This window comes from Oncorhynchus masou, chromosome 5 (assembly GCF_036934945.1).
Source record: "Oncorhynchus masou masou isolate Uvic2021 chromosome 5, UVic_Omas_1.1, whole genome shotgun sequence".
In the NCBI taxonomy this organism is placed as follows: domain Eukaryota; kingdom Metazoa; phylum Chordata; class Actinopteri; order Salmoniformes; family Salmonidae; genus Oncorhynchus; species Oncorhynchus masou.
This window is the reverse complement of record NC_088216.1, coordinates 21928512-21949861: the sequence shown is the minus strand read 5'-3', so window position 1 is coordinate 21949861 and position 21350 is coordinate 21928512. Positions and strand designations below refer to the sequence as shown.

At 45.4% G+C, this 21350-nt stretch overlaps 1 protein-coding gene across 1 annotated transcript in view; it reads left to right on the top strand.

Annotated features, from left to right (window-relative positions):
* The window catches only part of LOC135537056 (sodium/potassium/calcium exchanger 3-like), an 81292-nt gene that overhangs the window by 47806 nt on the left and 12136 nt on the right, over positions 1 to 21350 (top strand). Inside the window, exons 3-7 of the mRNA XM_064963271.1 lie at positions 9010 to 9086; positions 15055 to 15129; positions 15748 to 15832; positions 16340 to 16443; positions 18923 to 18997. Coding sequence (XP_064819343.1) covers positions 9010 to 9086; positions 15055 to 15129; positions 15748 to 15832; positions 16340 to 16443; positions 18923 to 18997 — 416 coding nt within the window. The remainder of the gene's footprint in view (positions 1 to 9009; positions 9087 to 15054; positions 15130 to 15747; positions 15833 to 16339; positions 16444 to 18922; positions 18998 to 21350) is intronic.

Genomic DNA, 21350 nt, shown 5'->3' with positions numbered 1-21350 from the left:
GCCTCACTACTGTTATAGCCTCACTACTGTTATAGCCTCACTACTGTATATAGCCTCACTACTGTATATAGCCTCGCTACTGTATATAGCCTCGCTGCTGTTATAGCCTCACTACTGTTATAGCCTCACTACTGTTATAGCCTCACTACTGTATATAGCCTCACTACTGTTATAGCCTCACTACTGTATATAGCCTCACTACTGTATATAGCCTCACTACTGTATATAGCCTCACTACTGTATATAGCCTCATTAATGTTATAACCATACTACTGTTATAGCCTCACTACTGTATATAGCCTCACTACTGTTATAGCCTCACTACTGTATATAGCCTCACTACTGTATATAGCCTCACTACAGTTATAGCCTCACTACTGTATATAGCCTCACTACTGTTATAGCCTCACTACTGTATATAGCCTCACTACTGTTATAGCCTCACTACTGTATATAGCCTCACTACTGTATATAGCCTCACTACTGTATATAGCCTCACTACTGTATATAGCCTTGCTACTGTTATAGCCTCACTACTGTTATAGCCTCCCTACTGTATATAGCCTTGCTACTGTTATAGCCTCGCTACTGTATATAGCCTTGCTACTGTTATAGCCTCGCTACTGTATATAGCCTCGCTACTGTATATAGCCTCACTACTGTATATAGCCTCACTACTGTATATAGCCTCACTACTGTATATAGCCTCACTACTGTATATAGCCTTGCTACTGTTATAGCCTCGCTACTGTATATAGCCTCGCTACTGTATATAGCCTCACTACTGTATATAGCCTCACTACTGTATATAGCCTCACTACTGTATATAGCCTCACTACTGTATATAGCCTTGCTACTGTTATAGCCTCGCTACTGTATATAGCCTCGCTACTGTATATAGCCTCACTACTGTATATAGCCTCACTACTGTATATAGCCTCACTACTGTATATAGCCTCGCTACTGTATATAGCCTTGCTACTGTTATAGCCTCGCTACTGTATATAGCCTCGCTACTGTATATAGCCTCACTACTGTATATAGCCTCACTACTGTATATAGCCTCACTACTGTATATAGCCTCACTACTGTATATATTCTCGCTACTGTTATAGCCTCGCTACTGTATATAGCCTCGCTACTGTATATAGCCTCACTACTGTATATAGCCTCACTACTGTATATAGCCTCACTACCTTATATAGCCTCACTACTGTATATAGCCTTGCTACTGTTATAGCCTCGCTGCTGTTATAGCCTCAATACTGTTATAGCCTCACTACTGTTATAGCTTCACTACTGTATATAGCCTCACTACTGTTATAGACTCGCTACTGTATATAGCCTCACTATTGTTATAGCCTCACTACTGTATATAGCCTCACTACTGTATATAGCCTCACTACTGTATATAGCCTCACTAATGTATATAGCCTCGCTACTGTATATAGCCTCGCTGCTGTTATAGCCTCACTACTGTTATAGCCTCATTACTGTTATAGTCTCACTACTGTTATAGCCTCACTACTGTATATAGCCTCACTACTGTTATATCCTCACTACTGTATATAGCCTCACTACTGTATATAGCCTCACTACTGTTATAGCCTCACTACTGTATATAGCCTCACTACTGTATATAGCCTCACTACTGTATATAGCCTCACTACTGTATATAGCCTCACTACTGTTATAGCCTCACTACTGTATATATCCTCACTACTGTATATAGCCTCGCTGCTGTTATAGCCTCACTACTGTTATAGCCTCATTACTGTATATAGCTTCACTACTGTATATAGGCTCGATACTGTTATAGCCTCACTACTGTTATAGCCTCACTACTGTATATAGCCTCGCTACTGTATATAGCCTCGCTGCTGTTATAGCCTCACTGCTGTTATAGCCTCACTACTGTTATAGCCTCACTACTGTATATAGCCTCACTACTGTTATAGCCTCACTACTGTATATAGCCTCACTACTGTATATAGCCTCGCTACTGTATATAGCCTCACTACTGTTATAGCCTCACTACTGTATATAGCCTCACTACTGTTATAGCCTTACTACTGTATATAGCCTCACTACTGTATATAGCCTCACTACTGTTATAGCCTCACTACTGTATATAGCCTCGCTACTGTATATAGCCTCACTACTGTTATAGCCTCACTACTGTATATAGCCTCACTACTGTATATAGCCTCACTACTGTTATATCCTCACTACTGTATATAGCCTCACTACTGTATATAGCCTCACTACTGTATATAGCCTCACTACTGTTTATAGCCTCGCTACTGTATATAGCCTCACTACTGTATATAGCCTCGCTGCTGTTATTTTCAATGTCTTTTTACTGTTGTTTTTATTTCTTTACTTATGTATTGTTCACCTAATAACTATTTTATTACTTAAAATTTGCCCTGTTGGGTAAGGGCCTGGAAGTAAGAGTTTCACTGTAATGTCTACACCTGTTGTATTTGGCGCACGTGACAAATAAACTTTGACTTGATTTGGAATAGCATCACTGTATTGGCAGCTATTAGCATTGGTGGAAGCTGTGGTTGTGGTAGCTACTAGCTTTAGCTACTAGCTAGCACAACGTTGACCGTCTGGCTGGCCTTTCCAGTGGAAACGTGGTGAAATTCGGAGCAGATGTTAGCGGTGGCCCATGAATAAACTGTTGATTGGTGGACGAGGTGGGATGATGAAGGGAGAAAAGGAAGAGAGGAGGGGAAAGGAGCCTGGAGAATGAATGGAGGGAGAGAGAAGGAGAATGAATGGAGGGAGAGAGAAGGAGAATGAATGGAGGGAGAGAGAAGGAGAATGAATGGAGGGAGAGAGAGAGAAGGAGAATGAATGGAGGGAGAGGGAAGTAGAATGAATGGATGGAGAGTGAAGGAGAATGAAGGAATGGAGGGAGAGAGAAGGAGAATGAATGGATGGAGAGAGAAGGAGAATGAATGGAGGGAGAGAGAAGGAGAATGAATGGAGGGAGAGGGAAGTAGAATGAATGGATGGAGGGAGACAGAAGGAGAATGAATGGAGGGAGGGAGAGGGAAGGAGAATGAATGGAGGGAGAGGGAAGGAGAATGAATGAATGGAGGGAGACGGAAGGAGAATGAATGAATGGAGGGAGAGGGAAGGAGAATGAATGAATGAGGGAGAGGGAAGGAGAATGAATGATTGGAAGGAGGGAGGGAGAGGGAAGGAGAATGAATGGATGGAGGGAGACAGAAGGAGAATGAATGGAGGGAGGGAGAGGGAAGGAGAATGAATGGAGGGAGAGGGAAGGAGAATGAATGAATGGAGGGAGACAGAAGGAGAATGAATGAATGTAGGGAGACAGAAGGAGAATGAATGGAGGAGAGGGAAGGGGAATGAATGGAGGGAGACGGAAGGAGAATGAATGAATGGAGGGAGAGGGAAGGAGAATGAATGGAGGGAGAGTGAAGGAGAATGAATGGAGGGAGAGGGAAGTAGAATGAATGGAGGGAGGGAGAGGGAAGGAGAATGATTGAATGGAGCGAGAGGGAAGGAGAATTAATGAATGGAGGGAGGGAGAGGGAAGGAGAATGAGTGATTGGAGGGAGGGAGAGGGAAGGAGAATGAATGAATGGAGGGAGGGAGGGAGAGGGAGAATGAATGGAGGGAGAGAGAAGTAGAATGAATGGAGGGAGAGGGAAGTAGAATGAATGGATGGAGAGGGAAGTAGAATGAATGGAGGGAGAGGAAAGGAGAATGAATGAATGGTGGGAGAGGGAAGGAGAATGAATGGATGGAGGGAGAGGGAAGTAGAATGAATGGATGGAGACGGAAGTAGAATGAATGGAGGGAGAGGAAAGGAGAATGAATGAATGGTGGGAGAGGGAAGGAGAATGAATGGATGGAGGGAGAGGGAAGTAGAATGATTGAATGGAGGGAGATGGAAGGAGAATGAATGGAGGGAGGGTGAAGGAGAATGAATGGACGGAGAGGGAAGGAGAATGAATGGATGAAGAAGGAAGTAGAATGAATGGAGGGAGAGGGAAGTAGAAGGAATGGATGGAGACGGAAGTAGAATGAATGGAGGGAGAGGAAAGGAGAATGAATGAATGGTGGGAGAGGGAAGGAGAATGAATGGATGGAGGGAGAGGGAAGTAGAATGATTGAATGGAGGGAGATGGAAGGAGAATGAATGGAGGGAGGGTGAAGGAGAATGAATGGAGGGAGAGGGAAGGAGAATGAATGGATGGAGAAGGAAGGAGAATGAATGAATGGAGAGGGAAGGAGAATGAATGAATGGAGGGAGAGGGAAGTAGAATGAATGGAGGGAGGGAGAGGGAAGTAGAATGAATGGAGGGAGGGAGATGGAAGGAGAATGAATGGAGGGAGAGGGAAGTAGAATGAATGGATGGAGGGAGAGGGAAGTAGAATGAATGGATGGCGGGAGAGGGAAGTAGAATGAATGGATGGAGGGAGAGGGAGGGAGGTAGAATGAATGGAGGGAGGGAGAGGGAAGTAGAATGAATGGATGGAGGGAGAGGGAAGTAGAATGAATGGATGGAGGGAGAGGGAAGGAGAATGATTGAATGGAGGGAGAGGGAAGGAGAATGAATGAATGGAGGGAGACGGAAGGAGAATGAATGAATGGAGGGAGAGGGAAGGAGAATGAATGAATGGAGGGAGGGAGACGGAAGGAGAATGAATGGATGGAGGGAGAGGGAAGTAGAATGAATGGATGGAGGGAGAGGGAAGGAGAATGAATGAAAGGAGGGAGAGTGAAGGAGAATGAATGAATGGAGGGAGAGGGAAGGAGAATGAATGAATGGAGGGAGACAGAAGGAGAATGAATGAATGGAGCGAGAGGGAAGTAGAATGAATGGATGGAGGGAGAGGGAAGTAGAATGAATGGATGGAGGGAGAGGGAAGGAGAATGATTGAATGGAGGGAGCGGGAAGGAGAATGAATGAATGGAGGGAGACGGAAGGAGAATGAATGAATGGAGGGAGAGGGAAGGAGAATGAATGAATGGAGGGAGACGGAAGGAGAATGAATGGATGGAGGGAGAGGGAAGGAGAATGAATGAATGGAGGGAGAGGGAAGGAGAATGAATGAATGGAGGGAGACTGAAGGAGAATGAATGAATGGAGGGAGACGGAAGGAGAATGAATGGATGGAGGGAGAGGGAAGTAGAATGAATGGATGGAGGGAGAGGGAAGGAGAATGATTGAATGGAGGGAGAGGGAAGGAGAATGAATGAATGGAGGGAGACAGAAGGAGAATGAATGAATGGAGGGAGAGGGAAGGAGAATGAATGATTGGAAGGAGGGAGGGAGAGGGAAGGAGAATGAATGGATGGAGGGAGACAGAAGGAGAATGAATGGATGGAGGGAGAGGGAAGGAGAATGAATGATTGGAAGGAGGGAGGGAGAGGGAAGGAGAATGAATGGAGGGAGAGGGAAGGACAATGAATGAATGGAGGGAGACGGAAGGAGAATGAATGAATGGGGGGAGACGGAAGGAGAATGAATGAATGGAGGGAGAGGGAAGGAGAATGAATGAATGGAGGGAGAGGGAAGGAGAATGAATGGAGGAGAGGGAAGGGGAATGAATGGAGGGAGCCGGAAGGAGAATGAATGAATGGAGTGAGAGGGAAGGAGAATGAATGGAGGGAGAGGGAAGGAGAATGAATGGAGGGAGAGGGAAGTAGAATTAATGGAGGGAGGGAGAGGGAAGGAGAATGAATGATTGGAGGGAGGGAGAGGGAAGGAGAATGATTGAATGGAGCGAGAGGGAAGGAGAATGAATGAATGGAGGGAGGGAGAGGGAAGGAGAATGAATGATTGGAGGGTGGGAGAGGGAAGGAGAATGAATGAATGGAGGGAGGGAGGGAGAGGGAAGGAGAATGATTGATTGGAGGGAGGGAGAGGGAAGGAGAATGAATGAATGGAGGGAGGGAGAGGGAAGGAGAATGATTGAATGTAGGGAAAGGGAAGGAAGGAAGTGTGGAGTGAGAGGATAACACAGGTATTTAAGGTCTTATTTTTCTCTCCTTTTACTTACTCTCTTTTTCTTCCCCTCTATTTCCACCCTCTCTATTTCCCCCTCTCTCTTTTCCCCTCTCTCTTCCCCTCTCTCATTTCCCCCTCTTTCTTGTCCCTCTTTATTTCCCATCTCTCTTTCCACCCTCTCTCTTTCCCCTCTCTCTTTCGCCTCTCTATTTCCCCCTCTCTCTTTTCCCCTCTCTATTTTCCCCTCTCTCTTTTCCCCTCTCTCTTTTCCCCCTCTCATTTCCCCCTCTCTCTTTTCCCCTCTCTCTTTTCTCCTCTCTTTTCCCCCACTCATTTCCCTCTCTCTCCTTTCCCTCTTTTTTCCCCTCTCTCTTTCTCCTCTTTATTTCCCCCTCTCTATTTTCTCCTCTCTTTCCCCCTCTCTCTTTTCTCCTCTCTTTCCCCCTCTCTCTTTTCTCCTCTCTTTCCCACTCTCTTTCCCACTCTCCCACTCTTTCCCCCTCTCTCTTTCCCCCCCTCTCTTTTCTCCTCTCTTTCCCCCTCTCTCTTTACCCCTCTCTCTTTCCCCCTCTCGCTTTTCTCCTCTCTTTCCCCTTCTCTCTTTCCCCCTCTCTCTTTTCTCCTCTCTTTCCCCCTCTGTCTTTCCCCCTCTCTCTTTTCCCCTCTCTCTTTCCCCCTCTCTCTTTCCCCCTCTCTCTTTTCCCCTCTCTCTTTCCCCTTCTCTCTTTCCCCCTCTCTCTTTTCTCCTCTCTCTTTTCCCCTCTCTCTTTCCCCCTCTCTCTTTCCCCTCTCTCTTTACCCCTCTCTCTTTCCCCCTCTCTCTTTCCCCTTCTCTCTTTCCCCTTCTCTCTTTCCCCCTCTCTCTTTTTTCCTCTCTTTCCCCCTCTCTCTTTTCTCCTCTCTTTCCCCCTCACTCTTTCCCCCTCTCTCTTTTCTCGTCTCTTTTCCCCTCTCTCATTTCCCCCTCTTTCTTTTCCCTCTTTATTTCCCCTCTCTCTTTCCACCCTTTCTCTTTCCCCCATCTCTTTCGCCTCTGTATTTCCCCCTCTCTCTTTCCCCCTCTCTATTTTCCCCTCTTCTTTTCCCCTCTCTCTTTCCCCTCTCTATTTTCCCCCTCTCTCCTTTCTCCTATCTTTTCCCCTCTCTCTTTCCCCTCTTTATTTCCCCCTCTCTATTTTCTCCTCTCTTTCCCCCTCTCTCTTTTCTCCTTTCTCTTTTCCCCTCTCTCTTTCCCCCTCTCTCTTTTCTCCTCTCTTTCCCCCTCTCTCTTTTCTCCTCTCTTTTCTCCTCTCTTTTCCCCTCTCTCTTTCCCCCTCTCTCTTTCCACCCTTTCTCTTTCCCCCCTCTCTTTCGCCTCTGTATTTCCCCCTCTCTCTTTTCCCCTCTCTATTTTCCCCTCTCTCTTTCCCCTCTCTCTTTTCCCCCTCTCTCCTTTCTCCTATCTTTTCCCCTCTCTCTTTCCCCTCTTTATTTCCCCCTCTCTATTTTCTCCTCTCTTTCCCCCTCTCTCTTTCCCCCTCTCTCTTTTCTCCTCTCTTTTCCCCTCTCTCTTTCCCCCTCTCTCTTTCCCCCTCTCTCTTTTCCCCTCTCTCTTTCCCCCTCTCTCTTCCCCCTCTCTCTTTTCTCCTCTCTCTTTTCCCCTCTCTATTTCCCCCTCTCTATTTCCCCCTCTCTCTTTTCCCCTCTCTCTTTACCCCTCTCTCTTTCCCCCTCTCTCTTTCTCCCTCTCTCTTTCCCCTTCTCTCTTCTCTCTTCCCCCCTCTCTTTTCTCCTCTCTTTCCCCCTCTCTCTTTTCTCCTCTCTTTCCCCCTCTCTCTTTACCCCTCTCTCTTTCCCCCTCTCGCTTTTCTCCTCTCTTTCCCCTTCTCTCTTTCCCCCTCTCTCTTTTCTCCTCTCTTTCCCCCTCTGTCTTTCCCCCTCTCTCTTTTCCCCTCTCTCTTTCCCCCTCTCTCTTTTCTCCTCTCTTTCCCCCTCTCTCTTTTCTCCTCTCTTTCCCCCTCTCTCTTTTCTCCTCTCTTTCCCCCTCTCTCTTTCCCCCTCTCTTTTCTCCTCTCTTTCCCCCTCTCTCTTTTCTCCTCTCTTTCCCCCTCTCTCTTTTCTCCTCTCTTTCCCCCTCTCTTTCCCCCTCTCTCTTTTCTCCTCTCTTTCCCCTTCTCTCTTTCCCCCTCTCTCTTTTCTCCTCTCTTTCCCCCTCTCTCTTTTCTTCTCTCTTTCCCCCTCTCTCTTTCCCCCTCTCTTTCCCCCTCTCTCTTTTCTCCTCTCTTTCCCCCTCTCTCTTTTCTCCTCTCTTTCCCCCTCTCTCTTTCCCCCTCTCTTTCCTCCTCTCTCTTTTCTCCTCTCTTTCCACCTCTCTCTTTCCCCCTCTCTCTTTTCCCTCTTTATTTCCCCCTCTCTCTTTTCCCCCCTCTCATTTTCCCTCTCTCTTTCTCTCTCTTACACACTTTTTTATGCACAATAAGGAGTGATAGCTTCTAGTGCTTCTTGTACCCTCTCCCCTTGTAGCCCAACTCTCTTTCCACGCATAATTTCCCCCTCTTCTCATCCCCCTCTCCTCCCTCTCTCCTCATCATCCCTCTCTCCTCCTCACTCTACATATCCTAATCCTGTGCTCTATTTTTACTCTCTCCTCTCTGCCCTCTCTTTGTCCTCTTCTTCACTTTTTCCATCTCTTTTTCTCTTCTCCTCTGGTGGGTCTTTCAGTTCTCAGGAGGCGTGCACACACACACACACACACACACACACAATCCGTGGCAGGATGCTGCAGGACTGTCATACAGACACACACTCACAGATGGACGGACGCAGGCATGCACACACACACACAAACACACCTTTAGGCAAGGTGCTGCAGGGCCAGCCCTTGTCAGTTCATATGAGTTCTGTGCTTGCTAGTAGCATTGACCTCACAGGACAGACATCAGAATACACACACACGCACACAATTCATCCACACAGACACACACACACACAATCTCTTGCTTGTGTAACCCGAAATCTCTGTCTCTTCCAGCTTTACACGAGTTCCCTACAGATCTGTTTACCCACAAGGAGAGGACAGAAGGAGCTGTGGCCCTACACGTCCTGTGTGTGAGTTCAGCCTTCTTCACTTTGATCTTACTCTGTCTGTCTGTCTGTCTGTCTGTCTGTCCGTCTGTCCGCCTGTCCGTCCGTCTGTCCGTCCGTCCGTCCGCCCGCCCCGTATCCCCATTTCCACTAGGTATCCCCATTTCCACTAGGTATCCCCATTTCCACTAGGTATCCCCATTTCCACTAGGTATCTCCTTTTCCACTAGGTATCCCCATTTCCACTAGGTATCTCCTTTTCCACTAGGTATCCCCATTTCCACTAGGTATCTCCATTTCCACTAGGTATCTCCATTTCCACTAGGTATCCCCATTTCCACTAGGTATCCCCATTTCCACTAGGTATCCCCATTTCCACTAGGTATCTCCTTTTCCACTAGGCATCCCCATTTCCACTAGGTATCCCCATTTCCACTAGGTATCTCCTTTTCCACTAGGTATCCCCATTTCCACTAGGTATCTCCTTTTCCACTAGGCATCCCCATTTCCACTAGGTATCCCCATTTCCACTAGGTATCCCCATTTCCGCTAGGTATCCCCATTTCCACTAGGTATCCCCATTTCCACTAGGTATCCCCATTTCCACTAGGTATCCCCATTTCCACTAGGTATCTCCTTTTCCGCTAGGTATCCCCATTTCCACTAGGTATCTCCTTTTCCACTAGGTATCCCCGTTTCCACTAGGTATCCCCATTTCCACTAGGTATCCCCTTTTCCACTAGGTATCCCCGTTTCCATTAGGTATCCCCTTTCCCACTAGGTATCCCCTTTTCTATTAGGTATCCCCTTTCCCACTAGGTATCCCCTTTTCCACTAGGTATCCCCATTTCCACTAGGTATCCCCATTTCCACTAGGTATCCCCATTCCCGCTAGGTATCTCCTTTTCCGCTAGGTATCCCCATTTCCACTAGGTATCCCCTTTTCCACTAGGTATCCCCGTTTCCATTAGGTATCTCCTTTTCCGCTAGGTATCCCCATTTCCACTAGGTATCCCCTTTTCCACTAGTTATCCCCGTTTCCATTAGGTATCCCCTTTCCCACTAGGTATCCCCTTTTCCACTAGGTATCCCCGTTTCCATTAGGTATCCCGTTTCCATTAGGTATCCCCTTTCCCACTAGGTATCCCCGTTTCCATTAGGTATCCCGTTTCCACTAGGTATCCCCGTTTCCAATAGGTATCCCCTTTCCCACTAGGTATCCCCGTTTCCACTAGGTATCCCCTTTTCCACTAGGTATCCCCGTTTCCATTAGGTATCCCGTTTCCACTAGGTATCCCCTTTTCCACTAGGTATCCCCGTTTCCATTAGGTATCCCGTTTCCATTAGGTATCCCCTTTCCCACTAGGTATCCCCGTTTCCATTAGGTATCCCGTTTCCACTAGGTATCCCCGTTTCCAATAGGTATCCCCTTTCCCACTAGGTATCCCCGTTTCCATTAGGTATCCCGTTTCCATTAGGTATCCCCTTTCCCACTAGGTATCCCCTTTCCCACTAGGTGTCCCCGTTTCCACTAGGTATCCCCGTTTCCATTAGGTATCCCGTTTCCATTAGGTATCCCCTTTCCCGCTAGGTATCCCCGTTTCCATTAGGTATCCCGTTTCCACTAGGTATCCCCGTTTCCAATAGGTATCCCCTTTCCCACTAGGTATCCCCGTTTCCACTAGGTATCCCCTTTTCCACTAGGTATCCCCGTTTCCATTAGGTATCCCGTTTCCACTAGGTATCCCCTTTTCCACTAGGTATCCCCGTTTCCATTAGGTATCCCGTTTCCATTAGGTATCCCCTTTCCCACTAGGTATCCCCGTTTCCATTAGGTATCCCGTTTCCACTAGGTATCCCCGTTTCCAATAGGTATCCCCTTTCCCACTAGGTATCCCCGTTTCCATTAGGTATCCCGTTTCCACTAGGTATCCCCTTTCCCACTAGGTATACCCTTTCCCACTAGGTGTCCCCGTTTCCATTAGGTATCCCCTTTCCCACTAGGTATCCCCTTTCCCACTAGGTATCCCCTTTCCCACTAGGTGTCCCCGTTTCCACTAGGTATGCCCTTTCCCATGTCTCTGTGTGTGTCTTTAATCAACCTTTCACATTCTCAACACCTCAGTAAACTATTTTAAGTTCCCATTAAAAAAGAAATCACTCACTCAACACAGTGGAAAACTAACAACCTCTCAGTCAGCCCCCTGTATTTCTCGGCTGGCTGGGTGTTTGTGCATAGTGCGAACCATGGGATAATTGTTAGCGGGCCGCCGTCCAAGGCTAAACAAATGGCCCCCGAGTCCAAACTATCCCGCTTGGAGGAACACAACAGAACAGAACAGAACACAGCATCTGGTACCGAATGAGGCCTGCCAACTGTGTGTGTGTGTGTGTGTGTGTGTGTGTGTGTGTGTGTGTGTGTGTGTGTGTGTGTGTGCGTGTGCACGTGCGCGTGCGGGTGCGTGTGTGTGTGTGTGTGTGCTCCCCACTCTAGCTGGGGTCCTGTCAGCACAGCCTGCATTTTATTTATTGCCGGTTGGAAATACACACCCAATTACAACCAGATTTAGGTGTAGACTCTGAGCAGAGTGAGAGAGGAGAACTTCCATTTAATATAGTGGACTAGTTCTGGATGGAGGCCGGTGCTAGTTGAGTAGGTAGAGTTGGGGAACGTGTATGTTTGTAATTGTGTGTGAGGCCCGTGTGTGTGGTGGGACGATGAAGCGGATGGTAGGGTGAGCAGGCAGGATGTGTGGAGGTGTGTTGGGCAGAGGGCTAAACTGAGGTGTAGACTACAGAGGGAGCAGGGATGTGGAGGTGGCCAAGATAGAGGGCATAGGCGATACAGAGGGTGGGTAGATGTAGGGAAGGAGAGGAGCACATGTACCATTTCCGTTTGTTTGATGGGCCTCCACGTTGGTTTAACGTCATTTCATTTAAATGACGCGATTCAGCTCGTGGCTTTCAGTTACCTGTAAAAGGTCCCTCAGTCGAACAGTGAATTTCAGACACAGATTCAACCCCAAAGATCAGGGACTTTTTCCAATGCCTGGCAAAGAAGGGCCCCTGTTGGTAGATGGGTAAAAAAAAAAATACAAGTAAACAGACATTGAATATCCCTTTGCGCATGGTGATGTTATTAATTACACTTTGGATGCTGTATCAATACACTCAGTCACTACAAAGATACAGACGTCCTTCCTAACACAGTTGCTGGAGAGGAAGGAAACCGCTCAGGGATTTCACCATGAGGCCAAAGGTGACTTTCAAACAGTTGGTATGCTTGTCATCTGGGAGTTTTTTTAGGATAGAAAGAAACGGAATAGAGCTATGTATAGGCACAATCCTAGAAGACAACCTGGTTCAGTCTGCTTTCCAACAGTCATTGGGAGACAAATTCACCTTTCAGCAGGACAATAAACAAAAACACAAGGCCAAATATACACTGGAGCTGCTTGCCAATGCGACAAAACTGGAACTAGTGGCTTAGTTGCAGTTATGACTTAAATCGTCTTGAAAATCTATGACAAGACTTGAAAATGGCTGTCTAGCAATGATCGACAACCAACTTGACAGAGCTTGAAGAATATTTCAAAGAATAATGTAAAAAAATATATTGTACAATCCAGGTGTGGAAAGCTCTTAGAGACTTACCCAGCAAGACTCACAGCTGTAATGGCTGCCAACGGTGATTCTAACATGTATTGATTCAGGGGTGTGAATACGTATGTAAATGAGATATTTCTGTATTTCATTTTCAATACATTTGCAAAATTTCAACAACAAAAAATGAACTGTGTCGATGGGTGAAGATTGAAATGTTTTGCTGTCGCACAACAAAATGTGGAGTATGTCAGGGGGTATGAATACTTTCTGAAGGCACTGGATCTCTCTCCCTCCAAAACCGCTATTATGCCTTGATGACCCCATTCACTCATGTAAGCATGAGAGGATTAGTCCGCTGTCAAAACATCATGTCATTTCTTGGAATTCCCTTGTTCCCTCCAAAAAACTCAACCAATCAAAAACTCTTACTCAACCAACCGGCAACAGCAACAGGCTGCTGTGTCTAAAAACAGAGACAACACAGAGACGATGCTGTGTCTAAAAACAGAGACAACACAGAGACGATGCTGTGTCTAAAAACAGAGACAACACAGAGACGATGCTGTGTCTAAAAACAGAGACAACACAGAGACGATGCTGTGTCTAAAAACAGAGACAACACAGAGACGATGCTGTGTCTAAAAACAGAGACAACACAGAGACGATGCTGTGTCTAAAAACAGAGACAACACAGAGACGATGCTGTGTCTAAAAACAGAGACAACACAGAGACGATGCTGTGTCTAAAAACAGAGACAACACAGAGACGATGCTGTGTCTAAAAACAGAGACAACACAGAGACGATGCTGTGTCTAAAAACAGAGACAACACAGAGACGATGCTGTGTCTAAAAACAGAGACAACACAGAGACGATGCTGTGTCTAAAAACAGAGACAACACAGAGACGATGCTGTGTCTAAAAACAGAGACAACACAGAGACGATGCTGTGTCTAAAAACAGAGACAACACAGAGACGATGCTGTGTCTAAACCCCCCCCCACACACACACACACACACCCTGCCCAGTCATAACGGGACTTCATAGCTGGATAGAGAGAGAGACGGCTGCTATACTGCCACAGTATTCCAACTCTGTTAACTGCCATCTGTTGTTGTCTCTAACTTCTCAGCCCCATGTGATTCCACACCCAGATTCTAATCTCTAACAGGGATTGTACTTTACCTCAGACCCCTGATTCACCAAATTCATGAATCCATCCCAGCCCGCCTACCTAGTCAGGCCCATTGATGGAGACAGAGGCTCATGGCACTATGACGTAGGGTTGAAGGGTTTACTTAACCTGTGTTTCTATACAACCACGGTGCGGTGTCTATGATCTCTTCCTCTCTCTGCCTGTCTGTTTCTCCCTCTCTCTGCCTGTCTGTTTCTCCTTCTCTCTCTGCCTGTCTGTTTCTCCCTCTCTCTTTGCCTGTCTGTTTCTCCCTCTCTCTCTGCCTCTCTGTTTCTCCCTCTCTCTCTGCCTGTCTGTTGCTCCCTCTCTCTCTGCCTGTCTGTTTCTCCCTCTCTCTCTCTCTGCCTGTCTGTTTCTCCCTCTCTCTCTGCCTCTCTGTTTCTCCCTCTCTCTCTGCCTGTCTGTTTCTCTCTCTTTTGCTCTCTTTCCCTCTCTCCTGTATTACCTCTCTCTCTCTTTCTCCCCTCTTTCTCCCTCTTTCTCTTTTTTTTCCTCTCTCCCTCTCTCTCTCTCTCTCTCTCTCTCCCTCTCTCTTTCTCTTCCTCTCTCCCTCTCTCTCTCTCTCTCCCTCTCTCTTTCTCTCTCTCTCTCCCTCTCTCTTTCTCTTCCTCTCTCCCTCTCTCTCTCTCTCTCTTTCTCTCTCTTTCTCTCTCTTTTTCTTTCTCTGTCCCTCCCGCGCTCTCTGTCTCTCTCTTTCTCTCTCCCTCTCTCTCTCCCTCTCTCTCTCCCTCTCTCTCTTTCTCTCTCTATCTTTTTCTCCCTCTGTCTCCCTCTGTCTCTGTGTGGCTGTGTGGGTAAACTAATTCTGTGTCTTTTTGTTTTGAATGATATTAGTGTACCAGGGATTTTTGTATTATAGTAAACCAGATTTGGATATTATGATTTGGTGGGATTTGCAGTTAGGTTGTTGGCTAGCCATCACCATTTATAAAGCCATGTTTAGTCCAATATCACTGACACATCATCTACAGTGTGTTCTTATGACATTCAGATGGCGGTTTCCATCCATGTGTCTCTAACATATTTACTCAGGGCTGTTCAGGAGAGTAGACCGTTTACAGAATGTTACGCAATATTACCGAATGTTCAGATAGAAATGCAGTGAGAATAGATACAAAAGTCAAGAAGAATCGGAAATTATTACTCAATGGACACTGTTATCTTTCCTCTCTGTGTCTATTTCCTTTCAGGCCATGTATATGTTCATTGCCCTGGCCTTGGTTTGTGACGATTACTTTGTCCCTTCGCTGGAGAAGATATGTGAGGTAAGTATGGACAAAGACAGAGTCTGCATCCCAAAAGGCAGCCTATTCCATATGTAGTTTACTAACCTATGGGCCCTGGTCAAAGGTAGTGCACTATATAGGGAATAGGGTGTCATTTGGGATGCAGTAAAAACAAGATGTGGTTAAGATGTGCTTATGTTGCTGTTTGTCCTTCTGTGTGTTAGGGTCGCAGTTCAGTTCAGGGTCAAGGGTTAGTCTGCGGTATTCCTCTCAATGACGTATTGGATCCTGTGCCACTTCCATCTTATTACAGTGTTACACTGATATACTGTGAAGCTTCTGTTGACAAGTCTCAACTTCTGCTTTTGTCTATATATTACCTCTCTCACTCTATCTTTCTCTCTCCCGCTCTCTCTTTCTCTCGCTCTCTCGCTTTCTCTCTCGTTCTCTTTCCCTCTCTCCCTCTCTCTCCCGCTCTCCCTCTCTCTCCCTCTCATTCTCTTTCTATCTCTCTTTCTCTCTTTTTCTTCTCTCTCTCTCCCTCTCGTTCTCTCTCTCTTGTTTCTTCTCTCTCTCCCTCTCATTCTCTTTCTCTCTCGTTTCTTCTCTCTCTCTCCCTCTCATTCTCTCTCTCTCTCTCTGTCTCTCTCTCTCTAGCGTCTTCATCTCAGCGAGGATGTAGCAGGGGCAACCTTTATGGCCGCTGGAAGCTCCGCCCCTGAACTCTTCACCTCTGTCATAGGTAACACAAAACACACACGATCCAGTAGAAGAGGAACCTACACAGGGATTAACAACACATTACATGTTAATCCAATTGATTGAGTTGAAATGAACATTGATGAGAAGCTGATGAGAAGCAGTGCGCTGACTGACGTCAGTATTTTAGATTGGCACTTTTGATAACACTGTGGATTAGAAGCAGACTGTTGTGTTCACTGTAAACAGAGACGGTTTTTAGAACAAGACTCTGTAGTTTAGTTTAACCCTTTGACGTGGCTGAGCTGTTTATATGTGTTGTGACAGCTGGGGGCAGTTGTTTGATCCCACTGTCAATGTATCACATCCAGTCATCCAGGGCCACTATACACACACACACACACACACACACGCAGAAGACACACACACACAAACACACCCACAGCGCCGCTAAGACTAGCGACGTCAGAATCTGCCGGAGTAGACCGCATGTTACACAAGGACAAAGTGCCGTGTCATACCGTGTGTACATGTGTGTCCCTCTCCGCAGGGGTCTTCATCACTAAAGGAGATGTGGGTGTGGGGACCATTGTGGGGTCAGCAGTCTTCAACATCCTCTGCATCATCGGAGTGTGTGGAATCTTTGCTGGCCAGGTATGATGTCATACTGCTAGGTCATTTTAGAAAAACGTGGCTCCTGAATGAGTTCTTGGTATTTTGACTTGCTGGTATATCTCAATACAGCGCAGTACATACACACACACACATATCTACAGAATACAGATGTATAGACACGCATTCAAATCGTATTGTATTGGTCACATGCGGCGAATACAACAGGTGTCAACTTTACAGTGAAATGCTTACTTACGAGACCTTAACCAACAATGCAGTTTTAAGAAAATACCTAAAAAAATATAGATTTTAAAAAGTAAGAGATAAGAAGCCTCTTGGACATAATGTAGGCTACACACAGTGTCCATATCTATTGTCCATATCTGTTGTCCAAGAATATCCATAACAACAACATGTATACTCCGTACTGTATACAAATTGAGTACATGTACATTTGCACGTACAGTACACCCTATATAATGACTCTGAACTGACCACAGTTACGGTATCACATCTGTAGCCTGCCTTACTGGCCTACTGTAACATGTAGTCTCCCTGTCCAGATCCCTGCACCATGCCGTGCCAAGCCTGAACCCAACATGATATACTCCCTGGTGACATAACATTTACATGATAGGGGGCAGCCATAGTGATTTGATCTCAGATTGTCCATTATGTAAGGAAGTAAAAGCCTACTGCCAGGAAACAGTGTATTACTGTAAAGTCATCTCAATACTCCTAGGAAACAGTGTATTACTGTAAAGTCATCTTAATACTGCCAGGAAACAGTGTATTACCGTAAAGTCATCTTAATACTCCTAGGAAACAGTGTATTGCTGTAAAGTCATCTTAATACTGCCAGGAATACAGTGTATTACTGTAAAGTCATCTTAATACTGCCAGGAAACAGTGTATTACTGTAATGTCATCTTAATACTCATAGGAAACAGTGTATGGCTGTAAAGTCATCTTAATACTCCTATGAAACAGTGTATTACTGTAAAGTCATCTTAATACTCCTAGGAAACAGTGTATTACTGTAAATACATCTTAATACTCATAGGAAACAGTGTATTACTGTAAAGTCATCTTAATACTGCCAGGAAACAGTGTATTGCTTTAAAGTCATCTTAATACTGCCGGAAATACAGTGTATTACTGTAATGTCATCTTAATACTCATAGGAAACAGTGTATTACTGTAAAGTCATCTTAATACTCCTATGAAACAGTGTATTACTGTAAAGTCATCTTAATACTCCTAGGAAACAGTGTATTACTGTAAATACATCTTAATACTCATAGGAAACAGTGTATTACTGTAAAGTCATCTTAATACTGCCAGGAAACAGTGTATTGCTTTAAAGTCATCTTAATACTGCCGGAAATACAGTGTATTACTGTAAAGTCATCTTAATACTGCCAGGAAACAGTGTATTGCTGTAAAGTCATCTTAATACTCATAGGAAACAGTGTATTACTGTAAAGTCATCTTAATACTGCCGGAAATACAGTGTATTACTGTAAAGTCATCTTAATACTGCCAGGAAACAGTGTATGGCTGTAAAGTCATCTTAACCTCCTAGGAAACAGTGTATTACTGTAAAGTCATCTTAATACTCCTAGGAAACAGTGTATCACTGTAAAGTCATCTTAATACTGCCGGAAATACAGTGTATTACTGTAAATTCATTTTAATACTCCTAGATAACAGTGTATTGCTGTAAAGTCATCTTAATACTGCCAGGAAACAGTGTATTACTGTAAAGTCATCTTAATACTGCCAGGAAACAGTGTATTACTGTAAAGTCATCTTAATACTGCCAGGAAACAGTGTATTACTGTTAAGTCATCTTAATAATATTGCCAGGAATACAGTGTATTACTGTAAAGTCATCTTAATACTCCTCACTATTGTTGATCTAGTAGAGATCAGTTTGTACCATCTTGCTAGCTCGTACGGTCGTACGGTCTATTCTGGCTATACAGCAACAGATCTGGGACCAGACTTTGGCACGTGTTTCTCATAGGAAGACATGATGTGCTTAACAGTTTGGATAGCCTGATCCCAGATCTGTTGGTGCTGTCTAGCATGACATGACTGTAGGAGTTTTCTCTACAGCACAGCTTGACTGTGTTTCTCTAAGGAAGATATGTGTTTCACTGTAGTAGTGTGTGTGGGTTGATTTGCATACTAAATACGGGCTCTATAACGCATTAGTCACTGTGTGGTAGGCTGCCTGTGCTGCATATCATTATGTAAAATCAATGAATACACCGACACCTTTTTGGAGGAGGTGAGCACTGCCTGCTTGTCCTTTCTACGCAGTGGGATCTATTCAGGTCAACTCAAGAGCACTTCGTGTATGAGGGAGCTGGAGCTGTAATCGTTATTGTTGGGCCAAACCGCCGGCAATATAAAGTGCTATCATGAGGGTATGCTTGACTGCAGTTCATCAGTGTGATAATGCTGTGTCTTTTGTTTGTGTCCTGTTTGTCTTCTCTCCATCTGTCTCTAGGCTGTGAAGCTCTCCCATTGGACACTACTCAGAGACTCCGCCTACTACACGGTCTCTATCGCAGCCCTCATTGCAGTAAGTGGCCAAAAACACACGCGCGCGCGCGCACGCGCACACACACACACACACGCATGCACGGATACACACACAAGCAGCGTGCCAACACCTGAGTTCTCCCTGCGTTACAAAGAGCGAGAGAGAGAGAAAGAGAGCGAAAGAGAGAGGTAGACATACAGACTGGTAAAGACAAGAGAGACATAAAGACGGAGAAACATTTACATTTACATTTAAGTCATTTAGCAGACGCTCTTATCCAGAGCGCCTTACAAATTGGTGAATTCACCTTCTGACATCAGAAACAGATAGAGACAGAACATCAGCTGGACCAGTCTGTCTGATAGAGAGAGTTCAGCTCGAGACAGAACATCATCTGGACCAGTCTGTCTGATAGAGAGAGTTCAGCTCGAGACAGAACATCATCTGGACCAGTCTGTAGGATAGAGAGAGTTCAGCTCGAGACAGAACATCATCTGGACCAGTCTGTCTGATAGAGAGAGTTCAGCTCGAGACAGAACATCATCTGGACCAGTCTGTATGATAGAGAGAGTTCAGCTCGAGACAGAACATCATCTGGACCAGTCTGTATGATAGAGAGTTCAGCTCGAGACAGAACATCATCTGGACCAGTCTGTATGATAGAGAGAGTTCAGCTCGAGACAGAACATCATCTGGACCAGTCTGTCTGATAGAGAGAGTTCAGGTAGAGACAGAACATCATCTGGACCAGTCTGTATGATAGAGAGAGTTCAGGTAGAGACAGAACATCATCTGGACCAGTCTGTATGATAGAGAGAGTTCAGCTCGAGACAGAACATCATCTGGACCAGTCTGTCTGATAGAGAGAGTTCAGCTCGAGACAGAACGTCATCTGGACCAGTCTGTATGATAGAGAGAGTTCAGCTCGAGACAGAACATCAGCTGGACCAGTATGTATGATAGAGAGAGTTCAGGTAGAGACAGAACATCATCTGGACCAGTCTGTATGATAGAGAGAGTTCAGCTCGAGACAGAACATCAGCTGGACCAGTATGTATGATAGAGAGAGTTCAGCTCGAGACAGAACATCATCTGGACCAGTCTGTATGATAGAGAGAGTTCAGCTCGAGACAGAACATCATCTGGACCAGTCTGTATGATAGAGAGAGTTCAGCTCGAGACAGAACATCAGCTGGACCAGTCTGTCTGATAGAGAGAGATTAGCTCGAGACAGAACATCAGCTGGACCAGTCTGTATGATAGAGAGAGTTCAGCTCGAGACAGAACATCAGCTGGACCAGTCTGTCTGATAGAGAGAGATTAGCTCGAGACAGAACATCAGCTGGACCAGTCTGTCTGAGAACCCTGCTCTGATGTGCAGACAGACTCATCATGCATCACTCCCCCCAATTAAACACAACACTGGGTCTGACTGACATAGATAAACGACAACTGCACTGAACTGAATTATAATGCAGGTTGACGTTTATTGTCATGAATTTTTCCCTGGAGGCAGAACTGAGCGATGTCCGCTAGGGACAGATGGACATTTACGGGGAGGGGGGGGGTTTACACTCCCTCTTCTGCTCGCATTTTCCCTATAAACAATGGCTTGAGTTACTTTTGACATTAACCTAATAAAGTTTAAAAGCATTTGTGAAGGTTTGGTGTGGCTATTATTAAGCTTTCGCTACTGCCGGCCTATGATATGAAGGCAGTGTGCCACATCACTACAACTGACTTGAGCTGAGGAAGTCGGTTTCAGGCCTACCAGAGTTACTCCTATAATCTAACGCTTATCTTTATACAAAATAGTCGGATCTAAAAATGTACGAATTAGCCCCCTTCTGTACGCCTATATCTGAATAGCAGACACAGTAGCCAGCTGACATGAGGAAATGCATGTCGGTGTCATAGCATGCTACGTCATCTCTCTGGGTCTGAGCCTGAGCTTCTCTTCCTTCATATAGGCTATATACATGTATTTATTACGCTATTTATATCTTACAGTGGACACCTATGTCTAAAGGCCTATGCATGCAATGCCCTGACACATTTTGAGCTCAAATCTCTGACCACGAGGTGGACAATTATTATTTTAGGAATTAGCCTAAAAGCCAATAAATAAATAGTCTCTAAAGTGTTGCGTAAGGCTGCACATCGAAACACGAGGAATAGTGTTGTTTTTTTTGTCATTTGTTACTGCTGTTTTTAAGGGCACGTAAATGTGCCTCATTTGGCCATCAGATTCTCCAGGTCAGATCTGAAAATCTTCCCTGTCATGTTGTCCGGCGCCAAATTCTCCTAATGGACACTGAAATATCGCATTGTTTCTATGAATATTTTTAGAATATTTGCATGAAAATCTGTCACCAATTGGATGGAAACCTAG